This window comes from Ascaphus truei, chromosome 3 (assembly GCF_040206685.1).
Source record: "Ascaphus truei isolate aAscTru1 chromosome 3, aAscTru1.hap1, whole genome shotgun sequence".
NCBI classification, from domain to species: domain Eukaryota; kingdom Metazoa; phylum Chordata; class Amphibia; order Anura; family Ascaphidae; genus Ascaphus; species Ascaphus truei.
This window is the reverse complement of record NC_134485.1, coordinates 122,614,574-122,635,870: the sequence shown is the minus strand read 5'-3', so window position 1 is coordinate 122,635,870 and position 21,297 is coordinate 122,614,574. Positions and strand designations below refer to the sequence as shown.

Sequence of the window (21,297 nt, the reverse complement as noted above, 5' to 3'; positions counted from 1 at the left end):
TTATTTTTTTTACATTCAGGGTTACTTCCGTGGTTTTGCGTGGGACCTCTGGAGACCACCCGCGGGTATCCTAAAGGGTATCAGGCTGGTGGTTCCACGGGTGACACATGCGGGGATGATGATGTGTGGTCCCACTTCTGTGGGGGCACCGCGGACCCGTAGTCTGCGGGCATGACGATGTGTGGTCCCACTTCTGTGGGGGCACCTCCGACCCGTAGGTGCGGGGATGATGATGTGTGGTCCCACTTCTGTGGGGGCACCGCGGACCCGTAGTGAGCACCCGTGAGTTCCCCAGACCCCCATGGGAACCACCCGAGGCCCCGCAGACACCTGAGGGTTTGACCCGGGGCTCCCAGACATCCTTGGGCCTACCGTGGGGACCCAATTGTGGCTCACGGTGACCCAAGGAGACCACCTGGGCGCCATGGTGCTGGCAGGATCCACCAGCAGGCCTCCAGAACCTGTGGAATGCTGCTGGTAAACTGTAGGTCTGTCCAGGTGCCCTGCCAGCCCACCGGGGACTAGCGTGGGGCTGCGTTATGGACCCTGAATGTAAAAGAATAAATCTTGTATTTATGGGGGGGCACAGGGGGTGGGTAATGTATTTAATAAATATAATGCTGTTTAATGTGGGTCATTGTACTGTTTTTATTGTGGGTACTGGGGTGGGGGTGGTGTGTTTCCCCAACGGTATGTGGGTAGGCCTCCCTTGTGGGTACTGACTGGGTGGTTAGGCCTCACGGGTGGGGGGGGGGTTAGTGTGGGAGGGTATGTAGGCATCCCGAGTGGTGGGTGAGGGTGGGCTAACCCCTTCATGACTGTAGCAGTTAATAACCGCTATGGTGATTAAGGGGTTAGGGGACATTACTTTGTATGTTTTAATTTTTGTGTCTGTTTTGCAGAAGCGGAGGGGCCATGGCCAGGATGGGGGGGGGGGGGGGGTAACGGTATGTGGGTAGGGGGTGAGGGTGGTTAGCAATGCAGGGAGGGAGATTTACTGGTAACAGAAACATCTCTCTCCCTTAAATGTAATCTGTTTAAAGCCCCCTCCCCCCTAATGTGTGTTTCTGTAAAATCTCTCTCCCTTCAATGTAATCTGTTTAAAGCCCCCTCCCCCCTAATGTGTGTTTCTGTAAAATCTCTCTCCTTTCAATGTAATCTGTTTAACAGAAACATTAGGGGGGAGGGGGCTTTAGGCCTTTACATCTCTCTCCCTTCAATGTAAACTGTTTAACAGAAACATTAGGGGGGAGGGGGCTTTAAACAATGCTGTGTATAATGTATAAGGTTTTTTACAATTAGATAGATGTAATCCTTGGTATTGTAAGGGTTAGATTTGGTTTTAAATTGTGTTTTCTGGTTGGTACTTACAGTATATATTGATTTTTGTATACTTGATTGGTTAAAATAGTTGAATTGTTTGGAAGTGTTTGTATTTACTGGTAGAGTAGCTTGCAATTACGTATATTGTTAACATTCATTTGCAGAATGTATATGGTGCATAGATTTTATGCATCATTTATACAATGTAAATGCAATGTACTGTGTGGATTGGAATGTTATGTTTTATATTGTAAAATAAGTTAGGATTATTAAATGGATTATTATTATTGTCTGTATAGAGAAGCGTTATCTGTAGGACAGTATGATTTTGATAACCATTCTACATGTATTTGTACTATTGGTTCATCATGTGTGTATATATACTGTATATATATATATATATATATATATATATATATATATATATATATATATATATACAGTATATATATATATATATATACAGTGTATATATATACAAAGTATATACAGTACTGTATATGTATAGGGATTGTTATTATATATATACTGTATACTGTATATATCCAGTATATATACTGTATACAGTATATATTTATTTCTCTTCGTGTATTTATTTATTTATTTATTTAGATTTATTTATTAATTGTGGGGCTGCTGTGTGTGTGTATTTTTTTTATTGTACAGTAGGTAGCGGGAGGGTGGGTGAATGGGGTATTAGCCCCAACGGTGCTTGTTTAGGGCTTGCGGGGGGTAGCGGGAGGGCTTAACCCCTTCATGACCGTAGCGGTATTAACTGCTACGGTCGTGAAGGGGTTAAGTGCACCCGCAACCCCCCCGCAAGTCCTAAAATCCCACCAAGGGCCAAATACCCCCCCTCACCCATCCCCACCCACTACACACAATAAAGCGGGCACGGTGGGTTAACCCCTTCATTGCCTTAGCGGCTATCCGCTATGGTAATGACGCAGCATTTTCAGTATTTTTAATAATATTGATCAGGAGCAGGGGGGTCCCTGAGCATTAATTTCTGGCTCAGGGAACCCCCTGCTCACTACAATATTATTAAAATACAGTACACAAATGATGCTTCTTTACCATAGCGCATAGACGCTAAGGTAAAGAACGAGTGTTTATTTATACTGTATATTGTATGTGTTTTATTGATACTGTACATGTGCAGGGGGTCTCCAGAGCAGAAGCGCACAGGTTTCAGGTCTGGGGACCCCGTGCCCCCCGAGATACAGGCCCCTTTAGGGGGTGCCGGTATCCCTCTGCTCTGCTTGGTTTACAGGCCGCGGTCACGTGATTGGACCTTTAAACCAAGCAGAGGGATACCGGCACCCCCTAAAGGGGCCTGTATCTCGGGGGGCACGGGGTCCCCAGACCTAAAACCAACGCGGTTCAGCTCCGGAGACCCCCTGCACATCTACACTATCAATAAAAATGTATTTCAAATAATTTTTAATGTGCGGATGTTTGCGCAGTGAGAGAGCAGCAGATCTCTCTCTGCTGCAAACACATCTCGCCCCCGCCGCCCATACAGTAGTATCATTTATGTATGTGCATATACAGTACTGTACAGTATGTTAGGGCTTACAGGGGTTGTTGTTATACAGTATACTGTATATATATATATATATATACAGTATACAGTACTGTATATACTGCATTACAATTCTTTATAGGGGACGGCTTCACAGAGAACAGCTCGCAAGCGCCACCATGTGTATTTAGACGGCATTGCAGTATTTCAGCAAGCCGGAATAAAAAGCTTAAATTCCTGCCGGAAAATAACGCAATGCACTCTGGCAGAAAACTATCAGAAACCTGAATACACCCGAGTATACCCGAATTCGCGGGACTAGCCGTGCTCGAATAAAGTGTGTCGCCAGTGTATCTAATACAACAGAAGATGTTGAAAGGGAAATCATGGCAAAGAAACAAAGTACATTTGATTGGGATATGTCAGATTATGACAAAAAATAAGTATACAGCTGGCAAAGGATCAATCAGAATGCAGACGGACCTTATACGGGTCCACAAAATAACTTGGCATTTAGATCTACCCTACAGAAATTTATCCTGAAAGGAAGATCATCCAAGAACCAGTGCGGAGAATCCAAAATATCTGATGTAGCCACTTTGCATGCAGTTTCATTTGTGAATACAGATGACCAATCGGGATATCTATCCAGGGAAGCGCCAAGATAAAGAAAAGGAGAGGCCCGTACATTTGGGGGATATCGATCCAGGTCTGAATCCAGGATGGAAAATCCAAAGTCTTTTCAATATTCCGCAAAACAACCGCAAAAAACTTTGCATTATTTAAAAAAAACGCAAAAGAACCAGGAGAGCGAAGAGAAACGGACGAAAGGTGGAAGCCCTACAAAAGAATGAAGAACTCCTAAACTATATCGATAATGTGATTAATCTATCAGGAATAAAATTGTCAGCGGTTGAGACAGTACTTCTTAATAAAGGTCTGAAATATGCACCGACTATAGACTTCGATTTGTTTGATACTGCAGTCGATGTCCATAAGTTTGTGCGTAAACTTACGTTAAAAAAAGTATTTCTTTCAAATAATGTTTAAGAGGACAGGTCTCTCCCGTTAGACAATTCTGCGTCTATTCCTGAAGATATTTCTAATTCTAATCCTGTGTCATCTTTATCTCCTTCTAATTCTATTTCTCCAGGTACCTCCCCACCCCCCACGGAGCATCTGTATAGCTTCAGGGATCATATGATCAAATAGCTAACAGCTAATTAATGGATGGGATAATATGATTGTGGAGATAGTATGGATTTACATCTGAATATGATGGAACGTGCACACATGTTTTCCTTAATGAATTATTTATCTAAACCTGTCTTAATTAATTATATATCTATATCTGTCTTAATGAAATGTAATTTTTGGACTCCGAGGATGTTTATTGTAGGTGTAGGTGCAATATTAGGATCTGGGAGGCAGAACGGCATATTTATGTAACTACACACAATTGTTTCATATCTTATGTGAACATTTATGGGAATTGAATCTCCTTGGATGTTATATTTAGTTTTCTAGTTGGTTCTATATTCATAACTTATATTTATCCATCATGTACATATATGAGTTTACATAGGAGAGGAAACAACACTGCCTTCAGGGTAGCTGCTGTAGGTATATATTATATATTATTGATTTGGGTCATTTAATATTATAAATGAAATGATTATACTTTATAGTCCTTTGCTCCACTGATGCTTGTGCCAGAAAAGGTAGCGTTTATCTTAGGTTACCTGTTTTTAATATTTGATATTATACAAATTGTTTGTATCTATGCTTGATAAAGTTTGGAGCTGTTGAAGTTTTTTCTAATACATGTCTGTGTACTATGGGTCGCCATGACAGCGGTTGACATCCGTGGGGGGCATGTCCTGCACTCGTATTCACATGGAGCCTTGCAGCTCAACTAAGGGCAGGTGGGGAGTTCCTGAAGCTGCCCTTAGAGAACCAGCGCTGATTGGTAGTGCGGTTGGTGTGACATCAGCACGTGAGTGGAGGACACCCTGACGTGGTGACGTCACCACGTTTTTTGGCGCGAAATGGGGCAGTTTTGGATGTGTATTTAAGATATGTGTTTTGGTTTACTTATTGACTCCTTGATAAAGTGCAACGCACACAAAACGCGTAGGAGGTCTGTTATACCTCTATTTTTAGTGGACCTAATAAAATAATATTTTTATATCTTGGACCCACTCTCTTGGCTATGCGCTGTACTTAACTATTTTTGAGGAAAAAAAGCAGCCTGTAAGAGCTGCATGGAGACACTGCGTCTCCATGCACGGCTCTTACAACGATCGTACAGTAAAAATATTGATTTTAATAAGTGTACATGATCAGGGTTCACCTGAGCTAAACCGCATTGGTTTCAGCCTCTTGGACCCCCTACTTCCCGAGATACCGGACCCGTTATGGGGTGCCGTATCCCCTGTGCTTTTAAATCTCCTGCGTCACGTGACTGTGGGATTTAAATCCTGCACTGGGATACAGGCACCCCATAATGGGGCGTGAATCTCATGAAGTAAGGGGTCCCTCAAGGCTGAAACAAATGCGGTTCAGCTCGGGAGACCCCCTGCTCATGAATAATAATATAAAAACCCCAATAAGAATACAAAATAATTCATTACCGTAGCGGCTCTCCGTAATGGTAATGAAGCTGATTTAATTAAATTTGTAATAATAGTGAACGGAAGCAGGGGTCACCTGAGATTAACCGCATTGATTTCAGCCTCCGGATCCCTCTGCTGCTCGAGTTACAGGCCCGATATGGGGTGCCGGTACCTCTTTCCTTATTTAAATCCCCCGGTTACGTGACGCAGGCGATTAAAAAATCGCGGCTATACTGGCACCCGATGCCCCATAACGTGGCCTTTAACTCGGGAAGCACGGGGTCCCTGTGGCAGAAATAAAAGCGCTTCAGCTCAGGAGACCCACTGCTCCCACACACTATTAATAAAATTTACATTAAAGCAGCTTCATTACCTTAGTGGCTATCCGCTAAGGCAATGAAGGTGTTAAGGCACAATAGCAGGTTTATTGGGGGCAATTGCCACCAATAAATATTGCAATATGTACTACCCACCAATACATAACTTCATCTGTTAATTGCAATCCATATTGGAGGTTCTTCTTCTCCTTTTGGGGAGGAGGTCTTCACTCCTTAGGCTGCGGTTCCAGTGATCACTGTGACACGCGTGCCCGGCGGGGGGGGGGGAGCGGCGCGTGCACAGCGCTACCCGCGATCTGCGGTCTTTAGGGAGAGAGGGAGATTGCAACGGGAGGGGGCGTGGTCGGGGTTTTGCGAGGGCGTGGTCATGACCTCACGCGGCTGGTTCGCCCTCATTGGGTGAACCGCCGGCGGGGGCGTGGCCATGCCTCCGTCGCCAGTTCTGAACTCAATTCCATTGAGTTAAAAAAAACTGTGAGTACAGCGCGGCTGCACTTTCAGCGGGAAGGTGAGTACTGGGCCCAGCCCCATTGAGGGTCGGTGCTTACAAGCACAGCGCACGCCGAGGTGTGCGCTGTAGCAGTGACTGGGACCGCAGCCTTAGGTTCGTGGCATCAATTAAGGCTGCACAGCCTTTTATACGGCCTGTGTTATCACATTTGAGTGGCAAATGGTTCTCACGCCATCTGATTGGCTGGGATAACCATGTGCCTTTGGGGCCCCCGGACACTCCCACAAACCACCTGGAGGCCCTTGGACCCCCGTCGGGACCACCTGAGGGCTTCCGGACACCTGCAGGAACCACCCAAGGACCCCTGTGGGCCCCCGGACACCCACGGGGACCACCTGGAGGCCCCCGGACACCCTCTGGGAACACCTGGGACCCCTGTGGGACCCCCGGACATGCGCAGGGACTAGCTGGACGCCCACGGACACCCGCGGGGACCACCCGGAGACCCCCACCAGCCTCTTGTATTACTGTTGTGTAAAATAAAAAAAAATAATGCTTTTATGCATGGCTCAATCTCTTTTGCGCCAGCCTTTAGCTGGTGATAAAATATGGCGAACTTTTATAGTACGATTCGGTTATCACATCTTTGTGAATCGCACTTACTGGCAACAAAACGGCATGTTTGCCATTTTTTGGTTTATCGTGCGACTTTTTTTCACTGACAGTTTTTTGGTGATAAAAAGCCTTTATAGCGCGATACTGCACTGTTACCACTGCTTTGTGAATAGCACAGCAGGCAATATCGCGCTATAAAGGCATTTATCGCACTTAAAACCACTTATCAGTGCTTTGTTAATTGGCCCCTATGTCTGCACCAATGTAAATTGACAAGAGTTCACAAACACATACCGTATTAACATAGTTATTTAAGGGCCAAACCTTGACCAGCAGAATGAAAACAAAACCATTTAATAATAAGAAACAGTGACATACATATCCCAATGTGTTAGAGAAAAATTACCTGACTCATGAATATCGAACTGACGATTATTAGAAGCTCTAATGGTATACCACGTTTCCTTAAGAATTAAGTAAGCAGTATTAAATAAATACAATTTATTAAAAAATACTCCAACAAGTACAATTGATTAACTCCTCACCAGGAGTCTTATACACAATTAATCCTATGTCTTGATTAAGCTTAATCAACTCGCATTACACATACAGAATTAATAGCATAAAATATACAGCAAATATATCCAATCGGTGGACTTCTACAAAAAAGATGAAAGAACAAATATATTGTACAATAATGGTTGTTTCTGCAAGTGTCCAAATCTTCAGTGTATTCAATTGATATTGGCACTATGGCCCAATTTAAAAACTTTTCGGCATATACTGTTATCCCTTCTTATTAGAGGAATTATTTGTTGAAAAACTGTGTGGAATATAGTTACACACTAGGTTGAGTGTATTTGGCAGTCTGGATTTTTTATAAGTATTCTTCTTAAAGATGTTTTATGCAAACAAAAAAACGGGCGCTTACCTTTGGAATATTAGGTCAGGGTGCAATACAATACCTATTACAAACCAATAAATGTGGTCTTTCACAGTGGAGTCTGTAAATCCCAGTGAGTCCCTCTTCTCAACCCCAGAAAAGGGGTATCCAAACCCGTAGTGTACATGAAAACAAAAGAATAACCTTCAGAAATGGACGTGAAGTAAATAATAATAATGATTATATCCTCACACGGCCCTGTGTGAGTAAAAGTGCATAGGGGTATCTTGCAGCTGAAACTTCTTCTTATCCCAGATGGTTGGTTAGATTGGGAATGGGATGGGAATGGAGGGAGAAATAAAAAATGGTAATAACCGTAAAATACTTACACGGCCATGTGTAAGTTCAATCGTTGAAAGGTTTCTATAGGGTACCTCTGGTATACCCATCCAAGGTGATTCCAGGGGTACAGCGCACACATCTGCTGGCAGGCTGGATGTTGAATGGGGGTTTCAGCTGCAAGATACCCCTATGCACTTTTACTCACACAGGGCCGTGCTCCCGCTATTTTCTTTTGTTTCCATAAAGATGTTTTATACTTGATTTGATACTGGAGTTGTTTCACTTAGAGGTATATAGATATATTCTTTATGTTGTTTAAGTTGACGTTCTATAACCAATCACGAGTGATAGTTTCTATGTACTTTAAAGACACTTGTGCTGTATGGGTGTTCTATCTGTGAGTACTTGTGCCGGTAACATAGGTGTACACAGTCTTATTCACGGACTCCAGTTGCTTTATTGGAATTCACTGTCACCGCTCACCACCCGGTTTGAGTTTGGAATTGACTCACTGCACATACAGATGGCTCTTGCCGCAGTGTCTGTCGGGTGCTGTGTTTGTTACCTCTTCTGGCACTGAATTTTCCTCACGATCCATAACAGTTTTACATAGTAATCTTTTGTTGAAACTCTGTTCCCACTCCAGCTCCAATCCAATGTGGTGTCCACATCTGGCTCAGCTGTGATCCACCACGGCATTCACGTTTGACCAAACGTCCCATTCCACTTTAGTTTACGTCAAAAGAAACACCAAGCAAACAATAAGTCTGTTTGCTGGTTCCTAATAAATATTTCACTGTCATTCATTGATTGACTAAGGACACCTGTAGAAAAAAGTATGAGCAACAAGATTTATCAGAATTTACTATTTGCATACACAAAGAATGCCCCAGATTTATCCAAAAACATGCATAGCAATAGGATTTTGTTTAATTCCAGGTAAAATAGCTTATACTAGTCAGTTTTTACCAAATACATTGGTTTACCTGGAAGATTCCTGCTATGCATACTGTACATTTATTGGAAAAGTAAAGCACAGGGAGGAAATTAAGGTCTGGTCAGCAGAGCAAAATCTGGCATTACCACAGTGAAATACTGTACTGCATTGTATTTTTTTTTGTTTGTGACTTAGCACGTGTGTTTTGTACCTCTCTGGCATGTGAAACATTTTAGTTTAAGCTTTTAAGAATAAACTGGGGGGAAAAAAACTACGCAATGGTGATTGTACTTGAACTGTGAATTGTAATACAATTGTATTGTCTCATTGGCGTACATATAAGGCATTGTCTGATGTACCTGTTCCGATTTGTTTACATACTAGATCACTATATGTAATGAGGAGTAAACCAGACCCACTGTATATTCATTGATAAACAACTAGACAACAATATATCACACTCGACAGTGCCTCATCTATTCCAATGTTAAACCTTTCCTTATGCTTTTCTTTGTAGAAGGGTGTCTAGTTCACATTTCTTGGAGATACCTACAGTAACTGAATATTAAAAAAAATTCCTCTGCTGCTTTGCTTAATGGACAACACTGTTTATACAGTAGTAAATACTTGTACTGTCAGAATTATTTGTTGGTCTAATAAAAGGCATCATACTACTGTACCTACTTTCCCCCCCTCATTTATCATGTCAGGAAATAATATTCCCATATAGTGTATCGTATCATTTATATATTACCGGGATCATACACTAGGCAAAACAAGGTAGTAAAAACAAATTGTGTTTATTTTGGTAAACCTACCTGCAACAAGAAGCATTACACAAGAAACAGTTAAAAAATTATTTTCTGGGTGTCTGGGGGGAAAATCTAGGCTTTCCTAGGTGCAGGGCGCCCGCTTGGGTGAGCTTACCCTGACTGGGATATACACCAGTTCTCCTGGTCCTCTTTTCGACTTCAGTTCCCAGCCGTGACCGTTACTTTGATTCTCAGAACTTGGCCGCAAAAGACAGGACTTGGTCTCTGCAAGGCAAACTTTCCTAGCTTCAAAACGGAGCCGGTTGCTCTGCTATTATCAACAGAGCAAATTTGAAAAGCCCGCCTTAGCTTCATCAACACAAGTCACTGGATGGTCTGTTTCTCTGACTCAGCCATCCCCTTACATACACTTTGCTAAGCTATCCTTAGCATGAGGGTAGGAGATCGACCAATCAGAGCGTGTGAATCTTATCCCACTATCCAATAGAAACGGGCTCGTCTCTAGGCTAATGTCAGAGATGGGGTGTGTCAAGCCGGCTCAGGATGTCCCGTGGGCGGGACATATGAATAGTCCAATGGGAAACATGCTGACATTATGCCGCTTCCCCCAGTCAACCCATTCCACCTACTGGGCATTCTCCACAAAGTCCGGGAGACCAGAGGATCCTCCCCGCAGGGGGTCTCTGTTCTCCAGACTCAGTACTCCGCCATGACCCGTCCACTTAGCACCCTGACACTTCTCAACATCCCGTCTCCTGTTTGAACTACGGACTCTATGCAGACTTACTGGCGCCTTAAACAGATGAGCTGGCTGACTGCATAGAGCAGTGTTTCCCAATCTGTGCGCTGCGGCGCCCTGTTGCGCCGTGGCTTGCCTAGAGGGGCGCCGCGATTAGCCTTCCCACCATCCCTCCGATCATCCCTCCCCACCTTCACTGCTTCATGCCGGCCGGGCCACAGGGGATTGGCTGCAGGCAGAGAGGAAGCCGGGGGCGGGGCTTCCGCTTTGTGCAGAGCACACGGTGAGTGTGTGTGTCTGCCTCCCCGCTCCTGCCTCCTCTGTCTGCGCGGTGTCCCGTCCCCTTCTGCCCCGGGTGATAGGAGAAGGTAGGGGGGTGATAGGAGAAGGTAGGGGGGTGATAGGAGAAGGTGTGGGGGGGTGATAGGAGAAGGTGGGGGGGAGGGAGAGAGGTGTGTACATTTGCCTGTCCAGTGCCGTGTGCAGGGAGCTGCCTGCACGGATCGCATGCCTTTCCCCCCCACCCTCCCTCCCCCCAGTCACTCACATCCGTCGCTGCCTCTGCTCTCCACTGCTCTCCAATGTGTGTATCTGTGTGTGTGTGTGTGTATCTGCATCTGTGTATGTGTATCTGTGTGTATTTATTTGTGTGTGTGTGTGTGTGTGTATCTGTGTGTATTTATTTATGTATGTGTGTGTGTGTATTTATTTGTGTGTGTGTTTATTTGTGTGTGTGTGTGTGTATTTATTTGTGTGTGTGTGTGTATTTATTTGTGTGTGTGTGTGTGTGTATTTATGTGTGTGTGTGTGTATTTATTTGTGTGTGTGTTTGTGTGTATGTGTGTGTGTGTGTATTTATTTGTGTGTATGTGTGTGTTTGTGTGTGTGTGTGTGTTTGTGTGTGTGTGTGTGTATTTGTGTGTGTGTATGTGTATTTGTGTGTGTGTTGTGTATTTGTGTGTGTGTATTTGTGTGTGTGTGTGTGTGTGTGTGTGTGTGTGTGTGTGTGTGTGTGTATTTATGTGTGTGTGTGTGTGTGTGTGTGTGTGTGTGTGTGTGTATTTATGTGTGTGTGTGTGTATTTGTGTGTGTGTATTTATGTGTGTGTATTTATGTGTGTTTATTTATGTGTGTGTATTTATGTGTGTGTGTGTATTTTTTTGTGTGTTTGTGTATTTGTGTGTGTGTGTGTGTGTGTGTGTGTGTGTGTTTGTGTGTGTGTGTGTATTTATGTATGTGTGTGTGTGTATTTATGTGTGTGTGTGTGTATTTATGTGTGTGTGAATTTGTGTGTGTGGATTTATGTGTGTATTTATGTGTGTGTGTATTTGTGTGTGTGTGTGTATTTGTGTGTGTGTGTGTGTATTTATGTGTGTGTGTATTTATGTGTGTGTGTGTGTGTGTATTTGTGTGTGTGTGTGTATTTATGTGTGTGTGTGTGTGTGTGTGTATTTATGTGTGTGTGTGTGTGTGTGTGTGTGTATTTATGTGTGTGTGTGCGTATTTATGTGTGTGTGTGCGTATTTGTGTGTGTGTATTTATGTGTGTGTGTGTGTATTTATGTGTGTGTGTGTGTATTTATGTGTGTGCGTATTTATGTGTGTGTGTGTGTGTGTGTGTGTGTGTATTTGTGTGTGTGTGTGTGTATTTGTGTGTGTGTATTTGTGTGTGTGTATTTATGTGTGTGTGTATTTATGTGTGTGTGTATTTATGTGTGTGTATTTATGTGTGTGTGTGTATTTGTGTGTGTGTATTTGTGTGTGTGTATTTGTGTGTGTGTATTTATGTGTATGTATGTGTGTGTGTGTGTATTTATGTGTGTGTGTGTGTGTATTTATGTGTGTATTTATTTGTGTGTGTGTGTGTGTGTCTTTGTGCAGGGAGCTGCCTGCATGGATCTCCTGCCTTTCCTCCCTCCCTGAGAGAGTGTGTCTGAGAGAGTGAGAGAGAGAGTGTGTCAGAGAGTGAGAGAGTGAGAGAGAGAGTGTGTCAGAGAGAGTGAGAGAGAGAGTGTGTCTGAGAGAGTGAGAGAGAGTGTGTCTGAGAGAGTGAGAGAGAGAGTGTGTCTGAGAGAGTGAGAGTGTCTGTCTGAGAGAGTGAGAGTGTCTGTCTGAGAGAGTGAGAGTGTCTGTCTGAGAGAGGTAGAGTGTCTGTCTGAGAGAGGTAGAGTGTCTGTCTGAGAGAGGTGGAGTGTCTGTCTGAGAGAGGTGGAGTGTCTGTCTGAGAGAGGTGGAGTGTCTGAGAGAGGTGGAGTGTCTGTCTGAGAGAGGTGGAATGTCTGTCTGAGAGAGGTGGAGTGTCTGTCTGAGAGAGGTGGAGTGTCTGTCTGAGAGAGGTGGAGTGTCTGTCTGAGAGAGGTAGAGTGTCTGTCTGAGAGAGGTAGAGTGTCTGTCTGAGAGAGGTTGAGTGTCTGTCTGAGAGAGGTTGAGTGTCTGTCTGAGAGAGGTAGAGTGTCTGTCTGAGAGAGGTAGAGTGTCTGTCTGAGAGAGGTAGAGTGTCTGTCTGAGAGAGGTAGAGTGTCTGTCTGAGAGAGGTAGAGTGTCTGTCTGAGAGAGGTAGAGTGTCTGTCTGAGAGAGGTAGCGTGTCTGTCTGAGAGAGGTAGAGTGTCTGTCTGAGAGAGGTAGAGTGTCTGTCTGAGAGAGGTAGAGTGTCTGTCTGAGAGAGGTAGAGTGTCTGTCTGAGAGAGGTAGAGTGTCTGTCTGAGAGAGGTAGAGTGTCTGTCTGAGAGAGTGAGAGTGTCTGTCTGAGAGAGTGAGAGTGTCTGTCTGAGAGAGTGAGAGTGTCTGTCTGAGAGAGTGAGAGTGTCTGTCTGAGAGAGTGAGAGTGTCTGTCTGAGAGAGTGAGAGTGTCTGTCTGAGAGAGTGAGAGTGTCTGTCTGAGAGAGTGAGTGTCTGTCTGAGAGAGTGAGTGTCTGTCTGAGAGAGTGAGAGTGTCAGTCTGTCTGTGAGAGAGAGTGTCAGTCTGTCTGTGAGAGAGAGTGTCCGTCTGTCTGTGTCTGACAGAGACAGAGTGAGGTCAGAGAGAGTGAGGTCAGAGAGAGTGAGGTCAGAGAGAGTGAGGTCAGAGAGAGTGAGGTCAGAGAGAGTGAGGTCAGAGATAGTGAGGTCAGGGAGAGTGAGAGAGGTCTGAGAGAGTGAGCGAGAGAGGTCTGAGAGAGTGAGCGAGAGAGGTCTGAGAGAGTGAGCGAGAGAGGTCTGAGAGAGTGAGAGAGAGAGGTCTGAGAGAGTGAGAGAGAGGTCTGAGAGAGTGAGAGAGAGGTCTGAGAGAGAGAGAGGTCAGAGAGAGAGAGAGGGGGAGAGGTCTGAGAGAGAGAGAGAGTGAGGTCTGAGAGAGAGAGAGACTGAGGTCTGAGAGAGAGAGAGTGAGGTCTGAGAGAGAGAGAGTGAGGTCTGAGAGAGAGAGAGAGTTAGGTCTGAGAGAGAGAGAGAGAGAGAGAGAGAGAGAGAGGTCTGAGAGAGAGAGAGAGAGAGAGAGAGTGAGGTCTGAGAGAGAGATAGAGAGTGAGGTCAGAGAGAGAGAGAGCGAGAGTGTGTGAGTGTCTGAGAGAGACACCAACTGCGCACTGCAACTGTGAGATATGTATATACACCTTTGTTTTTACTTTGGTCGCCGCGGAAAAATCCTGATCGCCTTGGGGAGCCTTGAAAAAATTCTGATTGCTTTGGGGAGCCTTGAACCGAAAAAGTTTGGGAACCACTAGCATAGAGTCTTATAATAAATGTATAAAGGATCAGACACAGGGAAAACAGAGGAATGGGGAGAGGAAAGGAGACCCTCACTACAGCCTGACTATAGGTGCTACGATCAGAGGTAATGGCTAAACAATCGAACGAAGAGAAAAAACCCTATATTGAGAGCACTCTGAATGGCTATGATAGAATAACACAGAGAGAGAGACCTAAATATACAGATCTAGTTGCAATGGTGGATACATTTTAAATAAATTTTTAATGAGAAATCAGATCAAATAAGGTCAGTGATTAGGTATACCTAGTAAGGAGGCATAACTATGACAAATTGGCGAATTAAAATAACTCAGGTGGGTAAATTCCAGGGTAGGAAGCCCCACTTCGTATATATCAGTGGGGACTCGCGATCGCACAGAGATATAGTATATACCACTTGGAGACGGAACTTGAAGGTAAGTATCAGTCCAAGATTGTATGTGTCCATAAAGGGCTAAAGATGGGTATGTGGTATTTGAGGGAGAGCTATGCACAGAAATAGTAATACACCCAATGGATGGAACTGGTGGGTGTCAGTGTGACAGAGTAACTAGCCCTCCCTGCATGAACCCTACACTTCACAATGAGGACATAAGATCCTTAGGATAGGTGCAGACAGAATGACTGTATAGTCTCGGTAGGAGAGTGTTTATATTGTGACGTCACAATATGCCTACTTAAGTGAAGCTACTTTGTATGCCCTATGCCAGGACAGAATGACAGACTGTATACGTCTGCTATAATGTCACTATAGGCATTCTAGGGACGATCAGCACCCTCCGGCGCGCGCCCGGCACCCTCCGGCGCGCGCCAGGTAACTGCTGCGGCCGAGAACGGGCAAATGCTCGAATAAACTCGGCCGCAGCAGTAGTGTACATAATTAAAATGGTCCCATCAATCCTGACACGCATGTTTAGTGATTGACCTCATATGTCTGTGCCTTGCCACCATTATGGACATAATAATGCTTAGAGGTGTCAAATTTTTACCAAACCATGATTGTGACTACGAATATGCTGATCTGTAGAATAATATGCCAGATATCAAAAATATATCCAAGACCATACAGGAAAAAAATGATGCAAAAGATTTAGCAAAGGCAATCAATAGCCAATTTCCCCCTGTCTCTACATACACAGAGACCAAGGGAACCATAGATATTCAAATTATTATGCAATCTACTAGTGACATTCTTAACATTTAATTGAGTTAAAATACTTATTATTATTTGATGTGTAACGGATATGGCACATTTAATAAACATTGAGGCCAATATTTACGAAGCAGTCTTCTGCCATAAGACACACTCTGGTGCTAGAAGACGTCTTACGCCTTATTCTCTTGAATGATCTATACGGAATCTCCTAGTGCCGGAAAGGGCAATATGGCACAAGACTGCTTAGTAAATATGGCTCTGGATGACCTTTCTACACAGTTATTACTAGTTTTAAACAAAGTATTAATTAAAAACATTTTTTTTTTTAGGAGATCAAAGTTCCAATTCATCACTAATGCAGAGAATGTCAAACATGCTCTTGAGGTGGTTTGAAGAATCTAGTGAAGGAGGACAAAGCAGTAGAAGACTTGGAAGAATGCAAAATAGAGGTGCTTTTCATAACTTGTTTTAATGTGTGTGTGTGTGTGTGTGTTTGTGGGGGGGTTATTTATGGGAAAATCAAGAAAAAACTGCATGGGTAATTGTGTAAAACACAGTACGTTACAGATGTACTTGGTCATTCTTATGTGTAATTCAAGGGTATTTGCCAAGACAACTTCCTCAAGCAACAAGGCTGAGAACCAAATGAAGATACGTGTCGTACTAAAGTTCTTAGTACCAGTACTCGCTGATGAACTATCAAAGCAATATGGATACAAATGTTCACATAAGTAGCACTACACATTAAAAAACTTCCCCACATTTTCTTTTACTACCGTATTCCCTGTTGTAAGAGCTGAATTCACTGAATGCGTGTACATATATTTATTCGTGGTATTTTAGTTGCTTTAGTTGATTTTCCTAATCAAATGGAAAAGCAATAAGTTAGTGTCTAATTCACTTTACATAATAAACACACATACTGTACTGTATATATATATATATATATATATATATATATATATATATATATATATATATATATATATATATATATATATATAGCAAGAAAAAAAGTGAATAAAGTAGCGCCACTCATAGACCAGTGAAAAATAAAAAACCCTTTCAAAGTGCTAAATTTCAAGATGCAAAACAATCCTTAATGAGTATAAAATATAAAATTAATATTAACAAACTAAAATATACACTCTAATATATAAACATAAAAATAATAATATAAAAAATATATATAAACAGTCCAAGTGTAAATGTCCAAACCCCAGAATGAGTCCTGATAGGTAATGCAGGAAATTGTACAGAATCCAAGGGTCCACGGCAGTTCTCAGATGGAAGAACCACTTCCAAAGCAGAATCTATAGATACAAAAAGAAGACAGAGAGCGCACGTCCCATAGTGTGATCCTGTACATTTAATATAGGGAAGGGAATGGTGGAGGGATTAAAAACACTTACAAAGTATAAGTGAAAAACAAGCAATTTGTGACAAAAAGATCACCACCGATGCAGGAACCGTCCCGTCCAACCGGAATCTTTAGGCAATGCACCCGACAGCATCCGTCCTTTCCACGATCAATTGAAATCCTCCACACAGTGTGGCATTGGAGTTGGCCTCAATACAGTTCCTACACGCTACGGCCGTAAAGCGTGCACGCAACGTAATGACGTAGTGTCGTGATGTACGTCCCTGACGCGTTTCGTCACAACAATGTAACTATCAAAGGGATTGTTCATTAACAGTGATGACTAGATATATACTGGAGTGTCTACAATCCAATTGGTGCATCAATTTGTATTAGCTACGCCCCTACAAAGAGCATATACAGTGGCGACACAGCTGAATCTAAAGCGGCTGGAGCCGCAAGCCGCGTGGAGTGCCGTTTTTTTCATTTTTTTCCCTCGGTGTGCCGCGCGTCATCGATGCGTGGTCACGCTTCATCGGGAGCGTGCACGCATGGCGCGTGCCCAGGGCTCCCCGAGGAAGCCCTGGGTTCCTCTATTGTGGGGGATGGCGGTGGGGGGCTCCGGGGGACCCGGTGGACCCGGAGAGGGGAGGGGGGTGCCTCGATCGGAGGACCGATCCTCCGAGGCTCCGGCGCGCGCACGGGACTCCTCGGCGCGCGCCCGATATCTGTCGCGGCCGAGACCGGGTAAGTGTTAGACTTAGCTCTGCCGCGACAGTATGTAATTAGAATATGTATAACTTAAATTCTATATAGAAAATGGATTAACAGGGCACCCCAGTATATACTAATGACATAATATTAACCTCAATAAAAATAATAACAACATTTAGTATAATTAAAAACATATACAACTACTAAAAATATATAAAAATGTATTAATGTTTTAAGCTCAATAATCCTATGACATATAATGGCTAAAATAATACATAAAATACCTCAAAAATATATATTATATCAACACATCTCCTAAATACACATTAAATAATAAATTAAAACCTAGCGATATGAACCCAAATTTTTTTTAAACAGTTTCTGTGTGCACAGACACAACTGCACATAATCATGCACAAATGCTAATAATGCATCTGCAAATAATACATACAAACATCGTGCGTGAGCACACAGAAACAAGGTGTGGAAGGTATAATCTAGACAGGATGATGAATGGGTAAATGGGGGAAAAAAAGAGGGGGGGGGTTTAGGGAGGGGAAGTGAGAGGGAGGGGAGGGGGGGGCGGGAAAAGAAAGGAAAGGGAAAGGGACAGAATTGGGGGGAAGGGAGGGGGTGGAAGAGGAGGGGAAGAGAGGATAAACAGATGTGGATGAGGAATTGTAACAAAAGGAAACAGAGACCGCAAAAAGAGGGGGGGTGGGGAATTACAGAGTATGTAGGGAGTAGACCAGAGGGCACAGATATAGAACCGCACCTACATGCTCATACCAGAGTGCTGGTATCCAGACATTCATTTAGACCCTCGGGGGTTAATGTCCCCAACCGGTGGATCCAAAATGTCTCCCTTCGACACAAAGATTTGAAACGTTCCCCTCCTAGAGCATAGGAAGGAATGTGCTCAATGCCCATAATAGTCATGGATTCAGGTTCCTTATGATGTATACACGAAAAATGTTTTGGTAGACTATGGGTAGTGACACCATTGATCACATTCCTCCTATGCTCCAGGAACCTGGTACTAAGGGATCGAGTGGTGCGACCCACATATTGAAGGCCGCAACCACATTGCAAGAGATAGACGACAAATGTAGTCAGGCAGTTAATATTGCCCCTAACATTATATCGTCCACTCTTATGAAGGGAGACAAATTCCGATTTGGTAGTAAGATATTTACACGTGTTGCAACGGCCCCTACCATATCTATGGTTACCCATTTGGCCCAGAGATGTAGCACTGGCAGTCACAGCAGTAGGTCTCAATTTACTCGGAGCTAAAATATTCTTAATGTTTTTTGCCTTCCTATATGCAATAGGTATTTGCTCTGGAAGTATGTTGCCCAAATATGGATCGCACTTTAAAATGCTCCAATGAGTATTACGTATACCCTGAATGGATCTATGGGATTGGTTAAAGGTAGTAATGAACCGTGAAACCCCATCAGTGTTAACCGATCCTTTCCTAGGAGTACTATAACTGATATGTTTAGTAGTGGAGCACTTATTAAGTAATAATGATCTATCAGAGGCCCTCACCTTGCTGAAAGAGTCACAAACAAGACCGGGATCATATCCCTTCAACAAAAATGTGTTACTCAGATCTTGTGGTTGACATATGCCAGTGATTGGTTACTATATATATATATATATATATATATATATATATATATATATATATATATATATATATATATATATATATATATATACCCACCATAACCTTAATAATTGTGGTGAATACCTAGTCTAGTCTCAAACCAGCTTAACCAGTACAACCAACCTCACACTGATGCTACCCATCAAGGTTGAAACATGTCTGTGAGTGGATTTACTGGCTTTGCATCTCATCCCAGCCTCTGTCTAAAAGCTGTGTTTAAAACAGCATGCATTGGCTTGAGGATCTGCTTGTGTAATACGAGCTTGAGACAAAAGGTGGCACTGAGTGCTCATTTGCATGTCATTTCCCAGAATCCCTTGCTGCAGTGGAAGCACTGTATGCTGGGCGATAATGGGGAAAGACAGGGTTGCAGACCTGTCTAAGACATGCAAATGAGCATACAGTAATATTTACAGTTGCTTTATGCTTTACTGTGGAGGGTTTTTGTCACTTTTTTTACCCACCATAACCTTAATAATATATATATATATACAGTATATAATTGTTTTTTTTTTTTTTTTTTCAAACAAGCAAACAGACATTATAATAAAGCTTGCTTCTTTTGTTTACGATGAGCATGTTTCTTACTGTTGCAAGTGTGCATGGATTTAATAGAGAACGGGGGAAACTTAATTTTGTTTTAGTTTATATACAGGCTAAAAAAATTAGGACTGCTTGTTTTTTTATATAGAATATGTACTTATATGCAATAATATATACAATATACACACAAAATAATAGCCTATATATAGCACAATAAATATATATTGCAAATATGTTAATGTTTGTAAATGTTCACAAGGTCAACATAAACAATGTAATTAACTTGGATGGTATCAGTAATATTTTGGTCATTTATCCCTTGATCCACTAAATGCACTTGTCATGGGAGACCAGGACTTTTAACACATTTTTACCAGACTCATTCACTAGGCAAAACACAGTAGTGGAATAAAATGAGGTTTATTCGGGTAAACCCTGTCACGGGACAGACTGCGGCATCAATGATGGCTCTCTGTATCCCAGCGACAGGGGACCGGATGAGCAATCCTCTGCCTGACCTCCTAGGGGAATCTAGGCAGGGGGTGTCACGGGACACCAGGCATTTACACCTTTTTACCAGGATCATACATTGAGCAAAACAGGTAAATGAAATAAATTGAAAATGTATTCACAGGAAAAGGCATACACACAGTGATACACAAACTACATAAGAAAAGACACACTTAATTGGGACCTTGGTCAAAAAACTACACTTTCCTAGCTAAATAGGACATAAAACGAGAGTCTTTAGTTGACCGGGACTTAGCCCGAAATGTCCTGGAACTCAAATTGGCTTGAACGCCACCACTCTCATTCCTCCGGAGTACTTGAAATTGCTTCACCGGACTTTAGCTCCAAACGTCCTGGAACTAAAATCGGCTTGCAATCCCAGCCGCGACCGCTATGTTGGTTTTTGAGAACTTGGCCGCAAAAAGCTGGACTTAGAAAATATTCTGCCTTGAAATTTCTGAAGTCAGTCTCTTGCTATTTCTCCGAGAGCATCTTTTGGTCGTTTCAAATTTGGCGCTGCTGTTCTGGCACTTAGAATCGGATGTCCGGATTGGCTGAGGGATTCTTATAGTATTTCTGAGATCATTCATTAAATACTACAGCCAATCCCAGCATGGGAACTTTCTTACCAGCCAATCAGAGTTCTGACAGTCTACTTAAGCCGAGCAAGCAGGGATTCGGAATCAGCCAAGGGCATGCGCAAGATTGCCACCTCTGCCACTTGGTATTCAGAAGCCACCCGCTGGGTCGGGCTCCTCCATCTCTGCTGAGGCAAATGGTAGGCCGGAGGACTTCCAGTCATCTCAGGACATGGGTACTTGAGCCTTTTCCTCCTGCCCAAATGTTCTTCACACCTGGCAACCTCTTGTGGCTTTCATGTCCGGTGTCTGAGTAAACTCACTGGCACCAAGCTGGTAGCCCAGTGACTCACTCAGCACATCGGTTCTGAAAGTCCCAGCTCATAATACCATGCACAAACATACTGTATATGTATTTTAAAACACACTGTTAATAAAATATACACTTTAAAATATCCTAAGTCCTTCAGGTATAGGGACTAGAATAAAATGCT

At 43.0% G+C, this 21,297-nt stretch overlaps 1 protein-coding gene across 10 annotated transcripts in view; it reads left to right on the top strand.

Annotated features, from left to right (window-relative positions):
- DCAF6 (DDB1 and CUL4 associated factor 6) overlaps positions 1 to 21,297 on the top strand; it is a 397,587-nt gene that overhangs the window by 195,107 nt on the left and 181,183 nt on the right. For all 10 annotated transcript variants that reach the window (XM_075589478.1, XM_075589475.1, XM_075589477.1 and 7 more), the window contains one exon: positions 15,753 to 15,872. In XM_075589478.1, coding sequence (XP_075445593.1) covers positions 15,753 to 15,872 — 120 coding nt within the window. The remainder of the gene's footprint in view (positions 1 to 15,752; positions 15,873 to 21,297) is intronic.